A 12,323-nucleotide genomic window follows, 5' to 3' on the forward strand; every position below is an offset into this window, starting at 1 on the left:
TAAATATATGGCTCTCAAAATTTCAGCATTATATATAAAGATATATTTACAGATGTCTGACAGCGATGATGAACAAATGGTTCATCGGTTTAAAATTGTCAGATTTATTAGAAAAAGAAAAAAAGGTTCCACAAAAGAGATTGATATCGTTCCTTCAACTTGGATTAATTGGGATAAAAACACTAAACGATTGAAAGTTCCTTCAACTTGGATTAATTGGGATAAAAACACTAAACGATTGAAAGTTCCATTTCTTTCACCTCCATATATAAAAGAAGGGATAAATAATCTCCATGATTTGGTTAAAAACGAAGTGGAAGCACCAGAGTCATGGCCACTGTTCAGTGTTGACATTGTTGGTCAAGCAAGTATGTATTATATACAATTTTATTTTTTTTAAATAAAAGAAATTTAATAAAGTTCAAATTGATTAGATGCTCACAGACTAGCTTCATCCAACAGAATGTTCATCAATCTGTTGGATTGTATCTGATCTGGAAGCACCTTGATGCAGTTAAAAATTTTTCTTACGGATTGATTAAACAATGTAAGCTTATTTATTCGAAATTAATTATAATAAATTTAATAAAACAATAATCTTATTTCAGAAACATATTCAGAAGCTGTTGATCGCTTAATGCTTCTTGGTCAAAAGGAGACTGCTTTTTTACAGGATTCGGAAGATGACAAACTAAAAATTAAGAAAGCATAAGCAATTTATCAATAAAAAAAATTTTTAAAAAGTGCGGAAGAAATTAAAGAAATTTTTAGTAGAACTCCTATGTTTACAAAAAAATCTTGTAGTCACACACACACAGTCAGGTATGATTATATTTTAAAATGTACAATATTAATATTTATTTTAGTTAAATTTTTAACTGCATTAAGGTGCTTTCAGATTAGATACAATCCAACAGATAGATGTAGATTCTGTTGGATCAAGCTCGTCTGTGAGCATCTAATCAATGTGGACTTTATAAAATTTCTTTCATTAAAAAAAATAAAATTGTTGAAAAGTTTAGGCTTTAATATTATATTATGTTATAGACCAACGTAAACCTGTCAAGTCATCCAACTCATCGGTGAAGGAAAATTTAACAAAAAAGAGTTTTACGACACATGTACACTAATACCAAAGATGAAGTACAAATATCTTTGTAGTAATACTATTGTAAGCAAGTTAAGTAAGGCCATGTTTTTTATTTCATCGATGGATCAAGCGCATGATACGTAAATGCTACGTGCAGATTTGCGCATAATGCGCTTGCTCCATCGATGAATTAAAAAACATGGCCTAAAGCTCACGGGCTACGAGTCATTTTACTGTACAATTATAGTTTAGTTAAAGTTCAACATGTAAAATTAATAAGACGAGTTCTATAATATTTATATTTTCTGCAATATAAATTTTAAAATTATAAAAAAATATTATTTATCCTTTATTTTATTATACCTTTTATAATTAATATTAGATATGTAGATAAGATAATAATGATTAATGAAAAATAAATATGATGTATTAAATAAATTTTGTATTACATGTGCAGGCAATGTGGCACTTTCGGTGCACGATTTTTGTGCCGAAAGTAACCAATTTCCACCATCGACTTACAATATATTACATACTTATGTTCAATGCATCCCAAGCCGGTTTCAATAGCCTCCCAAGCCGGTTTCAATGTATTTCCTACGGGTTTCAACGCCATCTCTCAGCACACACGAAAAATAACTAGCACACTACCGCCACTTTGCGCCTGCCCAACACGCATCTAACCTATCAGCTACTCGTATCTCGTATCTCACTCGCTTCACGTAACATATCACCTACTCGCATATCAGTCATCTCTGCGTTACACAAAACTAAATTCATTAAACATACAGTGTTCAAAATAATCAAATATAAAAAAACAATCCTAAAACTATGACAAGTGACAACATAATGGAATTATCAACCAGCGAAAACGAACTAACACCTCCTGAAATAACAGAAACCGCTGAAGCTACGATACAAAGTCTCTTACCCCCAAAATCGAGAGAAAAATACGAAACAGCATACAGCAAGTTTATAGCATGGAGAGCTAAAAAAAAAAAACCAAATCGATGTCTGAAAAGACACTTCTCGCTTATTTCATAAAGCTATCGAAATTTAACAAGCCATCGACTATGTGGGCAACATACTCAATGCTCAAGACTACAATAAATATAAAAAATAATATCAACATCAACAAATACGAAAACCTCACTTCATTTCTAAAAACACCAGTCAAAAGGATTTCAGTCCAAAAAAGCGAACACATTGACACCGGAACAAATTAAAAAGTTCCTCGATGAAGCACCAGATCAAACACACTTAGCGACAAAGGTAAATATCAAACATAAAAATACATTATTACATAATAACTAAAATATTAAACATAATTACAAATATAAAGTAAATAATATAACCATACCACAAAAAACTTCATACATTATACACACGCATACTCAACTATTTACAAATTTATACATTACATATATTATTTACAGCTCGCTACTATCTTTGGAATATGTAGAGCATGCAGAAGAGACGAACTAGCTAATATAAATATGGAACACATCAAAGACAGAGGATCTCTATTGCTCATTACAATTCCAACCACAAAAAACTATAAACCGAGAAGCTTTGTAGTAACAAAAGAATTTTACAGTATTTATAAAAAATACTTAGTCTTCAGACCACACGACATCAAAACACCAAAATTATTTCTAAACTACCAAAAAGGAAAATGCACCCATCAAGTGATTGGACTCAATAAATTTGGCAAAATGCCAACGGTCATCGCAACTTATCTGAATCTACCAGATCCTAACTCTTACACTGGACATACATTCCGTCGTACTTCTGCCACGATCTTGGCAGACTCTGGAGCAGACATACTCACACTAAAACGACACGGAGGATGGAAATCCAACGCAGTAGCTAAAGGATATGTGGACAACTCCTTTACTAATAAAAAGAATATTTCCAATCAAATCACAACCACGATAACAAATAATAACTTTCCAACTTTTCAATCAGCAAAAACAATTTACGACCAAGCACAACCATCCACATCTACAAACTGCATACAAAACGACAAAGAAAATGAACCTACAAACACTCAAACTGACACTATAGATCAACAAAATATCAACAAGAATTTAACTGAAATATTGTCTGCCTCCAAACTAAAAAGTATTACATTCTCAATAACTAATTACGCCAATCTCACAATAACTTTACCACCAAAAGAAAACTAATATTTTTTTTTTCATTTCTTCACTTTATAATGAAAAACAATTTCTTTTTAAAACATGATGTATCAAATTTATTATTCTGCTTATAATATAATTGCAAATATTCTTTTTAATTACTTATAATATACTTATACTTATAATATAATATATATTTCCATTCAAATTTTTCCTTTTTTTTTTTTGAAAAAGCTTTAACAATTTATTTCTCAATTTTCACATGATTATGTATTTCTTTTATATAAAATCCATTCAACTTATACTATATAAAATAACTGCAATAAATACGTCTTCCAAAAATGATAAATACAACATTCCCAGGAAGAGAAAGAGGTGTTAGTTCGTTTTCGCTCGTCGAAAATTCCATAGCAATAATTTGCTTTAAACAAAAAATAAATTAGAAATAACTCATTATTTTATATATTCAACTCTATATAATTATAAATCTATTCTATGTACACTTCATACCCTTACGAAAAAGAACTACTGCCGATTACACATAAATATTACTAATAATTACATGGGAATATCGCTGGATATCACAGGAAATATTATTGGGTATTACAAAAATATTACTGGATATTACAAGAAATATTACAGGATATCACAGAAAATATTATTGGCAATTACATAGAATGTCAATAATTATTTCGTACCACTGCCGAAATATATTACTGCCAAAATATATTATTGCCAAAATATTACTGCCTAAATAAAAGAGGCTTTTTGGAATAATTTCAGTAGAGTTACTGATAAGACAATATTTTAATAATGATTTCCAGTTAATTTTAAAAGATAATTAATAGACACAACGACCAAAATATATTATTACTCTTTTTTCATCATTGAAATAATAGTAAATATATATATTGGTGATGTGTCCAATAACTTTCGTTTTAAAATTAACTGAAAATTATATTACTAAAATATTGTTGCTTTATCAGTAACTACTGAAATTATCCCAAAAAACTTCTCCTATAAAATCTTATATGTTACTTCAATATACATTAAACACGTATATAATAAAATAATAGCTATTTATTGCATACAATTTTATATATATAATATATATATACAAATATATATTAGGTATATTTTTTATTTATTAAACTCAGAAATTTTTGCAAACTTTAATATACTCAGAAATATTGCATACTTATACTCAGAAAACTTGAAAAAAAACGAAAAGTATTCTTTGCATTATTGCATTTGCTACGAACAAAAAACTTAATTAAAATATTTTAAAAATTAAAAAAAAACTTAAAAAACAGTCGCATGTTTTGCACTTTGCATTTGCTGCAAACGAATTTTTAAAGAAAGTTAACAATATTTTTTTGCGTTATTACATTTGCTGCGAACAGCAGCTCGAAATAATTTTTCATTGTCCCGAGTCTTTCCTCCGAACCGTTCGTATATGTACGCTGTAAAAAAATTAGATTTGATGTAGATACCTTGAAAACACCGATTATAATATTTAATAATTCTCATTTATTTTATGTTATTATTTATTTTACCTGCAACATCTGCTACACGTGTAGGATCAAGCTGTTGTGTCGATGCTTTTGGGCAGTTTTTTTCCTTTATTCGCATTAGCCTGCTTCCCTGTTAAGCTGCTTTCTCGCAGTTCCTCGCGATCGAACACTAATCCAAGTAATTCGCTTGCCATCATTGATAGGCCGTCTTTGTCATTAATTTTTTCCAATTGTTGATTGCTTAAAAACCGATCTCCAAAATATTTTCCATTTTCCTGTAAATTAAACAGAGAATTCTTTTAAAAATATATTACCATAGAGTACCATAAAATTACAAATTATTGTCTAATTTATTGAGTAAAATATTATGAATATATTATTAACCTTTAATTTGTTCTCATTACTACTGATTGTCATCAGTTGTCGTTTCTCGTCACGTTTTGTTTCAACGGTTTTAAGTACACGATTTTTCTGAAAAATGTAATTTATAAGTTATTCTGAATTGTAACTGAGTCATTTTTCATGATAGTTTATTATTAAATATTAAATTAGTGTGTATAAGTATAAAAGTGTATATTTTGCTTTATAACTATAATCAACTTTGAATTCTTTTGTATTGGCCTTTTTAAAAACAAGATAAATTTAATATTACATTATAATATTAAATAATAAACTATCATAAATATTTATAAATAAATAAATATATATATGTATTGTGAATGAAATTTTACCATTTCATTGTCATCCTGTGGAACAATCGTTTTATTTTTATAAGGTACTCTAAAAACTGCGTAATCATCGTTCAATGAGTCTTCATTTATTGGCGGATCAAATGAATCTATGAAGCCGTCAAAGACAATTTTTTGGGCATTATCTTCGGCTCTCTCTTTATGTAAATTGTCTACATTCTGTAAAAGAAAAAATGTTTTACAAAATATCTATTTCTATTTTCTTTTGTTTAGTGAGCTGAAAATGCAGGTGTATATTCAACTTATTTTAAACTTTTTTTAAAAACTTATTTACCTGTTTTTTTGTTTCCCGTTCATTAACTTTTAAAAGTCTTAAAATTGTCGTCATGTCTTTTATGTCTTTTAAATCTAAAAACAAAAAATATATACATATTGATATATAATTTTTAATAAAAATCTTATATTATTTTTACATTTGTGAAAAAAAAATAAATCTAAACCTTTTGCGCTAGCTATTTTTATTTCTTTATTTTCTTCTTTTAATTTTAAATTTTCGGCTTCCAACGCTCTATTTTTCTTTCTCAAAGATACCGTTTCTTCTGTAAATTTTATTTTATTGTTATGTGATGTTGATAGAGTTCTCATTGATATTGCACAATCATCATCTGATGACGAAGTCGAATCCGAATCTGCACGAGTCACCTATAGATATATTGGAATTATTACAGTAAAAACATCTTTTATTTCTCAGTAATAAAAGTAATGCACTTTTTCAATAAATAAATAAATAAATAAATAAATAAATAAATATATATATATATATATATATATATAGATTCTTACACTTTGTGCCTCTGATTGTGATTGATCCTTTTTTTTAATTTTTTCCAGTATATTTCCCGCCACTTTTTTTGCAGCACTGGTTCGACGTTTATTTGTATCCTAGCAAACAAAAATACAAGACATATTAGTGACATTATTTTTAAAAATGTATATATTTACTGAATTATCTATTATATAACAATTAGTATAAAGTGTTTATGTGTTTAAGAACAAGTTCGTAAAATTTGTTCTCAAACACATAAAAACAGATTTTTATACTAATTGTTATATATATATATATATATATATATATACATAATAGATAAAAGTAATGAAAAGAATTGAAAGTATAATATGTAAAAAATCAAGCTATAATTAAGACATAAAAGTAAGACATTAATTAAATCAATTCTTAACATAATCAAAAAACATCAGAAATTAAAGAATTCACATCGCATATATCTTAAGTCTACAGTATTTTATAAATACTATTTTATTAATGTCTTACTTGTATGTGTTAATTGCAGCTTGAAAATTTTTTCATTTACAGCGCATGCATGTTAAGTCTACAGTATTTACATAATACTGTAGACTTTAAGATGTATGCGCTGTAAATTTTCTAATTTTTGATGTCTTTTGTTCACGTTAAGAATTGACTTTATTAATGTCTTACTTGTATGTGTTAATTGCAGCTTGAAAATTTTTTCATTTACAGCGCATGCATGTTAAGTCTACAGTATTTACATAATACTGTAGACTTTAAGATGTATGCGCTGTAAATTTTCTAATTTTTGATGTCTTTTGTTCACGTTAAGAATTGACTTTATTAATGTCTTACTTTTATCTTTTACGGCTTAAAATTTTTAATTTTTTTCATACCTTTAATTCTTTCTTTTTATCATCCTCTTCACTACTACTGCTGCCTTTCTTCTTAGCAGCATACTTCTTCCTATCTTCCTTCGTTGGATTTGGCTCATCATATTTAAGATAATTTTTAAGCTGCGTGTTCATGCTTGTCCAATCTGTGAATATATAAATGTAGATATTTATAATTTTACAAATTTACAAGTATCCTAATTAAATAATATTTGTCACTGCCATATATGCAGTAAAGTAAATATAATAAAATTTTTTATTTAAAAACTATACTCATATTAATAACCTCCAAATCCTAAAATGGACACGATGTGCGGAGTCCACTTGCAATTAAGAAATTTTTTCTTCATTTTTGCATTCAGTGGACCAACGATGCAATTCGCCGGCCAACGAATAACTACATGTTCACCGCTTTTTATAAGTGCATTTACACGTTCTTCTTCTTTCACTGTTGTTAGCCATGCGAAATATCCAACGGCTATATTTCCGTTCTCGTTAGGAAACTCTACGAGAATACACTTTTCATCGTTCAACTCCTCTGTGTCATTCACCTCCATTATCCGATAAATACTATAATTATCTATACTTTCCAAATTCCTCCGAATTCCTTGTTAGCACGATCGTATCGCGAGTATGATTCTTTCTGGTTTACCGCGTTATCCTTATGCGCGTACGCATGCGTTCCACAACGCATGCTCAACGCGCAACAGTTTGCATATCACCTCGTTATCACGTGGCTCTATGTTTTTGTATACATTACATCGATGGTTTTGAAACGAAGTATTGAGAATAATGAAACGAGGCCCTTATAAAGAACATTTGAAAAGGACTGGCGACCTTCCTCTATCGACAGACTATTCTCGAAAGAAAAGACGAGTTGGTGTTGGTGAATGTAGTACGGGCAAGAGAACGACATACAATGAAGAGGTTATGTCCCCTGATGCACGTGTAAGTACATAATAAATAATTATAAATTTGCATTTTCTAAAATATAATTGTAATATTTGATTTACTTACATGAATTTTGAAGTTATAATTTTATTGACATATGTTTTTCTTTATATGTTAAGTATTTGCAATTTGTATATATATGTATTTTGACACATGAATATTATGTGTAGAATGGACTACCGTTTGATGATCTGCATGAAAATGAAGATTATGTAAATCAACAGGAACTACTAGACCATTTATGTATTGCAAATCTTGATAATATTGATGATAGTAATTCATCGGTTCAAGAAATTGATGACAGTGACCAGCAAAGTGATACAAGCATAAGCGATGATAATAATGATTATGACAGTATTGAAGAGCACAAATCATCAAGTGTTAGCGATTTCAATGAAGGCTCCGAGAATTTCGAATCAGATCAGGATGAAGAAAATTTTGAAGATGAAAATATTAATGTTGAAAAGCGTTGTCCCAATCATGACGTACAGGTAAACAAATAAATTAAAGTTATTATTACGCATACAATATTTTTAATAATATTTAAAAAATATTACAGTGCCGACAAGTTTTATATGAGGGCTGCGATTTAACAAAAGAAGAAAGTGTACTTCTAATAATGAGTGTAGCCTTACGTCATCATTTCACTGATGCAGCATTACAATCTTTTATCCAAACCATTGATTGCCATCTTCCTCGCACATGTCACGGTTTGAAATATCTATTTTGTAAATCTGTACCAAAGCAGACTTATCATGTATATTACTTTTGTCCACAATGTATACTTATTTTACATGTTGACAATGACTGCATTACTGTAAAATGCGATAATTGTTCTGAGCAGTATAACCCATCACAGCTCAAAAAAGATGGAAAATTTTTTATATATATACCGCTGAAAGAGCAACTAATCGAGTTAGTTAATTCTAAGGTTTTTATGCAATTTCGACAGGAAAACGAAAAGGAAAGTGACGTTATCAATGGTAAAGTGTACCGTAAACTGAAAAGAAAAAATATTATAGGGGAAAATGACATTACTATTCAATGGAATACAGATGGCGTACAACTTTTTAATTCTTCCCTATCTTCTTTATGGCCAATTTTGGTAACAATTAATGAATTGCCTTATCGTATTCGAAAACAACAAATATTGCTAACTGGTTTATGGTTCCAATCAAGTAAACCTCCAATGAATGTTTTTCTCCAACCTTTTCTTGAAGAACTGATAGATTTACATTTTAATGGCTTTGAAAGCACGACATTCATTCACCAAGAACCAATTCTTATAAAAGTCCATACATTGCTTGCTCCGGTTGATTCTGTTGCCAGATCAGCCATTCAGGGTATAAAGCAGTATAATGGAAAGTATGGGTGCCCATATTGTTATCATAAAGGAAAACAAATTTGTATAGAACAAAATAGGCGAAAACGAGTATACTGTGGCAATATATGTACTTTACGTAAACAGAGCCATTACGTGCGTCATGCTGAAAAAAGTCAAGAAAAAAATAAACCAGTTAAGGGCGTCAAATGGCCATCAATTGTTACACTTATACCACTGTTTAACGTCATTTCATCATTTCCGCCGGAATATTTGCACAGCCTGGCAGAAGGTGTAATTAAACAATTTTTGATGGCATGGTTTGACTCTAGCAATCGTGAGAAAGATTGGTCCTTACGTAAGCACGAAGTGCTCTTTGATAAAAGATTAATGAGCATGAAACCTACCTCCGAAATAACTAGAACACCTCAATCAATAACACAACGGAGATTGTGGAAAGGTGCAGAATACAAAAATTTTGCTTTATATTATTCTCTCATATGTTTAAAAGGGTTAATGCCAAATAAATATGTACAGCATTGGTTGTTACTAGTTTACAGTATGCATGTTTTTCTAAGTACAACAATATCTCCTAATAATTTTATCATAGCTACGTTTGCGCTCCAAAAATTTGTACTTGATACTGAAAAATTGTATGGAGCAATGTTTATGAACTACAATATACACTTGATGTTACATATTCCAAAAGCTGTAAAACAATTTGGCGCTTTATGGGCATGGTCAACTTTTCCGTATGAAGATTTTAATCATACTATACAATCACTTTTTAACGGCACTCAATATATTCCGGAACAAATCTGCAAATTTTATTCTCGTATAAGATACGTAAAACAAAGTTCAGTTTTTGATCAGCCTAATTGTAGTAAAAAAGGAAAGGATCTTTTTGATTCTATTATAAAAGAATGTCGAATTAAAAGATGCATGGAATATGGAAATTCTTTGCGAGCATTTGGTTCTGCAATTATCATAGAGTTATCATTAATAGAAAAAATAACTGTCGAACAATTTTTGGGAGAATCAGTTAAAAACAAAGCACTAGCTTATCAGCGATTTATATACCAAAATATTCTCTATCATGGTTCCAATTGTACTCAACTAAAAAAAAGATGTAACAGTACAATTTTAATTACAGATAGATCGTTATTAGATATTCAATATCTATGTATAGCAGAAACATCAGCAGGCATAAAAAAACAATTGTTAATTTGTAAGGTATTGCAAACACTGCGTGGTGATGAAATATGTAAAAATAGGAATATAACGTCAAATCTTTTCTTTTACGTTATAGAAAAAACAGACATTATTAAATGTGTATTTCCTTCTGCGATTAGAAAGAAATGTATTAATATTCCTGTTTATTCCATAAACAATATTAATTATGATAATAATAAGCGATGCATAATACCTCTTGTAAATAATATAGAAACTGATTGAATTATATAAATAATAAGAATTATGAAATAAGTTTATAATGAAAAATGTAAATGTAAAAAACATATGTAAAAGTAAAAATGTAAAAAAATGTAAATTTAAAAATCTATACATGTAAAGCAATAATTGTTTTAACATTTGTATTAAAAATCTTTTCTTCCAAATAAAAAATAACGTTGATAGTATGTAACTTATTGTACGTTATTCACTTTGTGACATTGTAAATTTTAACATTGTAAAAAATTTTAACATTGTAAAAAATCATTTATTGCAGAAAATATGGAACATTAATTTTTAAATATTTTAGACATTAAAAAACGTTCAATAAAATCTTTCGTAAATAATTAAAATAAATAAAAGCAAAAACTTATTAAATATATAAATAATAATTTATACTATATATTTATAAAATATTTATTTTTTAATTAAATTTACATTATTCATATATAAAAACACCTAATATTATTTGTATCTTTGCAAAAATATTTTGCTGCTTTATTTGAAAGAAATATTTAAACCTTCTAGCATAACAAAATTTTAAAGTTTTTATATTTGCAATAACATTTTCAATATTTCTGCTTATATTATATAATAGAATTAATCATGAGCGACATCCAGTAATATTTGCGTGTAATTTGTACCCTCAGTAGTTATTACATATGCAGTGATCTTTCTAGTGATACCCAACAGGCGAGTAATATTCGTCTGTATTCCGTTGCTAGTAATTATTATAGAGGCAATAATATTCGTCTTGATAATTACAGAGCCATCAGTAATAATCACACAGCCGCGTGTAATAATCACACGGCCGGCAATAGTTCCTTTTCGTAAGGGTAATTACTATTTAATTTTCATATATTTAATAAATCTTTATCCAACTTAATAATTACAATATTTTTATATACATTCAATACCATAATGAATACTTCCTACATTTAATTTCCCTTTCTACTAACTCTTTACATAACCTTTACTCAATCTCAAATACAATTTGTTCCAACCTACTCATTTTTCAAATAATTTATAAATAAAATTCACAATTTATCTTTTCTTAACAAATTAATTACAGTATTTAATTATTAACAGTATTTTTTTTTTAAATACCACCACTCGTGCGGGTAAACGCACTCGCCTTCGGCTCGTGCGCCCACCCGCACTCGTGTGGTACACACACACACACACACAGGCACACGCACCAACTCTTCTATGCACTTGTAATACAAAATAGTATGTAATGTACTATTTATTTTGTATTAATTTCAATTTTCAATTTTTTTTTTATTTATTTATTTGGCGCAACCTTTTGATATCATTTTTTTTTAGAAATATATTAATTTTACAACATAAGTTTTATATTTTATCTATAACGTTTTACACATAAACTTGGCGTCTTTTTTACCTTTTTTTAAAAAGGTAATTTTTTATGATATATATAACCGTAAAATATTCTCTAATATAATTATTAAT

At 28.5% G+C, this 12,323-nt stretch overlaps 3 protein-coding genes across 4 annotated transcripts; 2 read left to right on the top strand and 1 right to left on the bottom strand.

Moving 5' to 3' along the window:
* The first annotated feature begins 1,754 nt into the window (after nt 1-1,754).
* LOC114936999 (uncharacterized) lies at nt 1,755-4,100 on the top strand. The gene is made up of 2 exons (XM_085489507.1): nt 1,755-2,362; nt 2,527-4,100. Exon 2 carries the CDS (start codon nt 2,587-2,589, stop codon nt 3,277-3,279), a length of 693 nt encoding a protein of 230 aa, XP_085345633.1. The 5' UTR covers nt 1,755-2,362; nt 2,527-2,586; the 3' UTR covers nt 3,280-4,100.
* A 193-nt stretch (nt 4,101-4,293) lies between these two features.
* Nucleotides 4,294-8,526, bottom strand: LOC146719794 (uncharacterized). The gene is made up of 9 exons (XM_085489506.1): nt 7,419-8,526; nt 7,136-7,278; nt 6,278-6,376; nt 5,935-6,136; nt 5,769-5,842; nt 5,477-5,653; nt 5,130-5,216; nt 4,788-5,020; nt 4,294-4,694 (listed from the first exon to the last, which is right to left on the bottom strand). Exons 1-8 carry the CDS (start codon nt 7,687-7,689, stop codon nt 4,814-4,816), a joined length of 1,260 nt encoding a protein of 419 aa, XP_085345632.1. The 5' UTR covers nt 7,690-8,526; the 3' UTR covers nt 4,294-4,694; nt 4,788-4,813.
* On the top strand, nt 7,806-10,946 carry LOC114933966 (uncharacterized). Of its 2 annotated transcripts, none has more exons than XM_029306551.2 (3): nt 7,806-8,080; nt 8,308-8,574; nt 8,643-10,946. In XM_029306551.2, exons 1-3 carry the CDS (start codon nt 7,925-7,927, stop codon nt 10,857-10,859), a joined length of 2,640 nt encoding a protein of 879 aa, XP_029162384.2. In that variant the 5' UTR covers nt 7,806-7,924; the 3' UTR covers nt 10,860-10,946. The 2 variants fall into 2 exon arrangements, with proteins under 2 accessions (XP_029162384.2, XP_029162383.2); XM_029306550.2 differs by having other exon boundaries at nt 8,254-8,574; nt 8,643-10,945.
* Nucleotides 10,947-12,323: the final 1,377 nt, after the last annotated feature.

The sequence above is a fragment of the Nylanderia fulva genome, unplaced genomic scaffold, assembly GCF_048542155.1.
Source record: "Nylanderia fulva isolate GAGA-0341 unplaced genomic scaffold, ASM4854215v1 Scaffold86, whole genome shotgun sequence".
NCBI classification, from domain to species: Eukaryota; Metazoa; Arthropoda; class Insecta; order Hymenoptera; family Formicidae; genus Nylanderia; species Nylanderia fulva.

Coding starts and splice junctions, on each gene's coding strand:
- LOC114936999 (XM_085489507.1), top strand. CDS start 2,587: ATGGAACACATCAAAGACAGAGGATCTCTATTGCTCATTACAATTCCA.
- LOC146719794 (XM_085489506.1), bottom strand. CDS start 7,689: ATGGAGGTGAATGACACAGAGGAGTTGAACGATGAAAAGTGTATTCTC. Junction 5,843..5,934: donor AAAAATAGCTAGCGCAAAAG/GTTTAGATTTAT, acceptor TTTTGTTTTTAG/ATTTAAAAGACATAAAAGAC. Junction 5,217..5,476: donor CACAGGATGACAATGAAATG/GTAAAATTTCAT, acceptor TACATTTTTCAG/AAAAATCGTGTACTTAAAAC.
- LOC114933966 (XM_029306550.2), top strand. CDS start 7,925: ATGAAACGAGGCCCTTATAAAGAACATTTGAAAAGGACTGGCGACCTT. Junction 8,081..8,253: donor TTATGTCCCCTGATGCACGT/GTAAGTACATAA, acceptor TATTATGTGTAG/AATGGACTACCGTTTGATGA. Junction 8,575..8,642: donor GTCCCAATCATGACGTACAG/GTAAACAAATAA, acceptor AAAATATTACAG/TGCCGACAAGTTTTATATGA.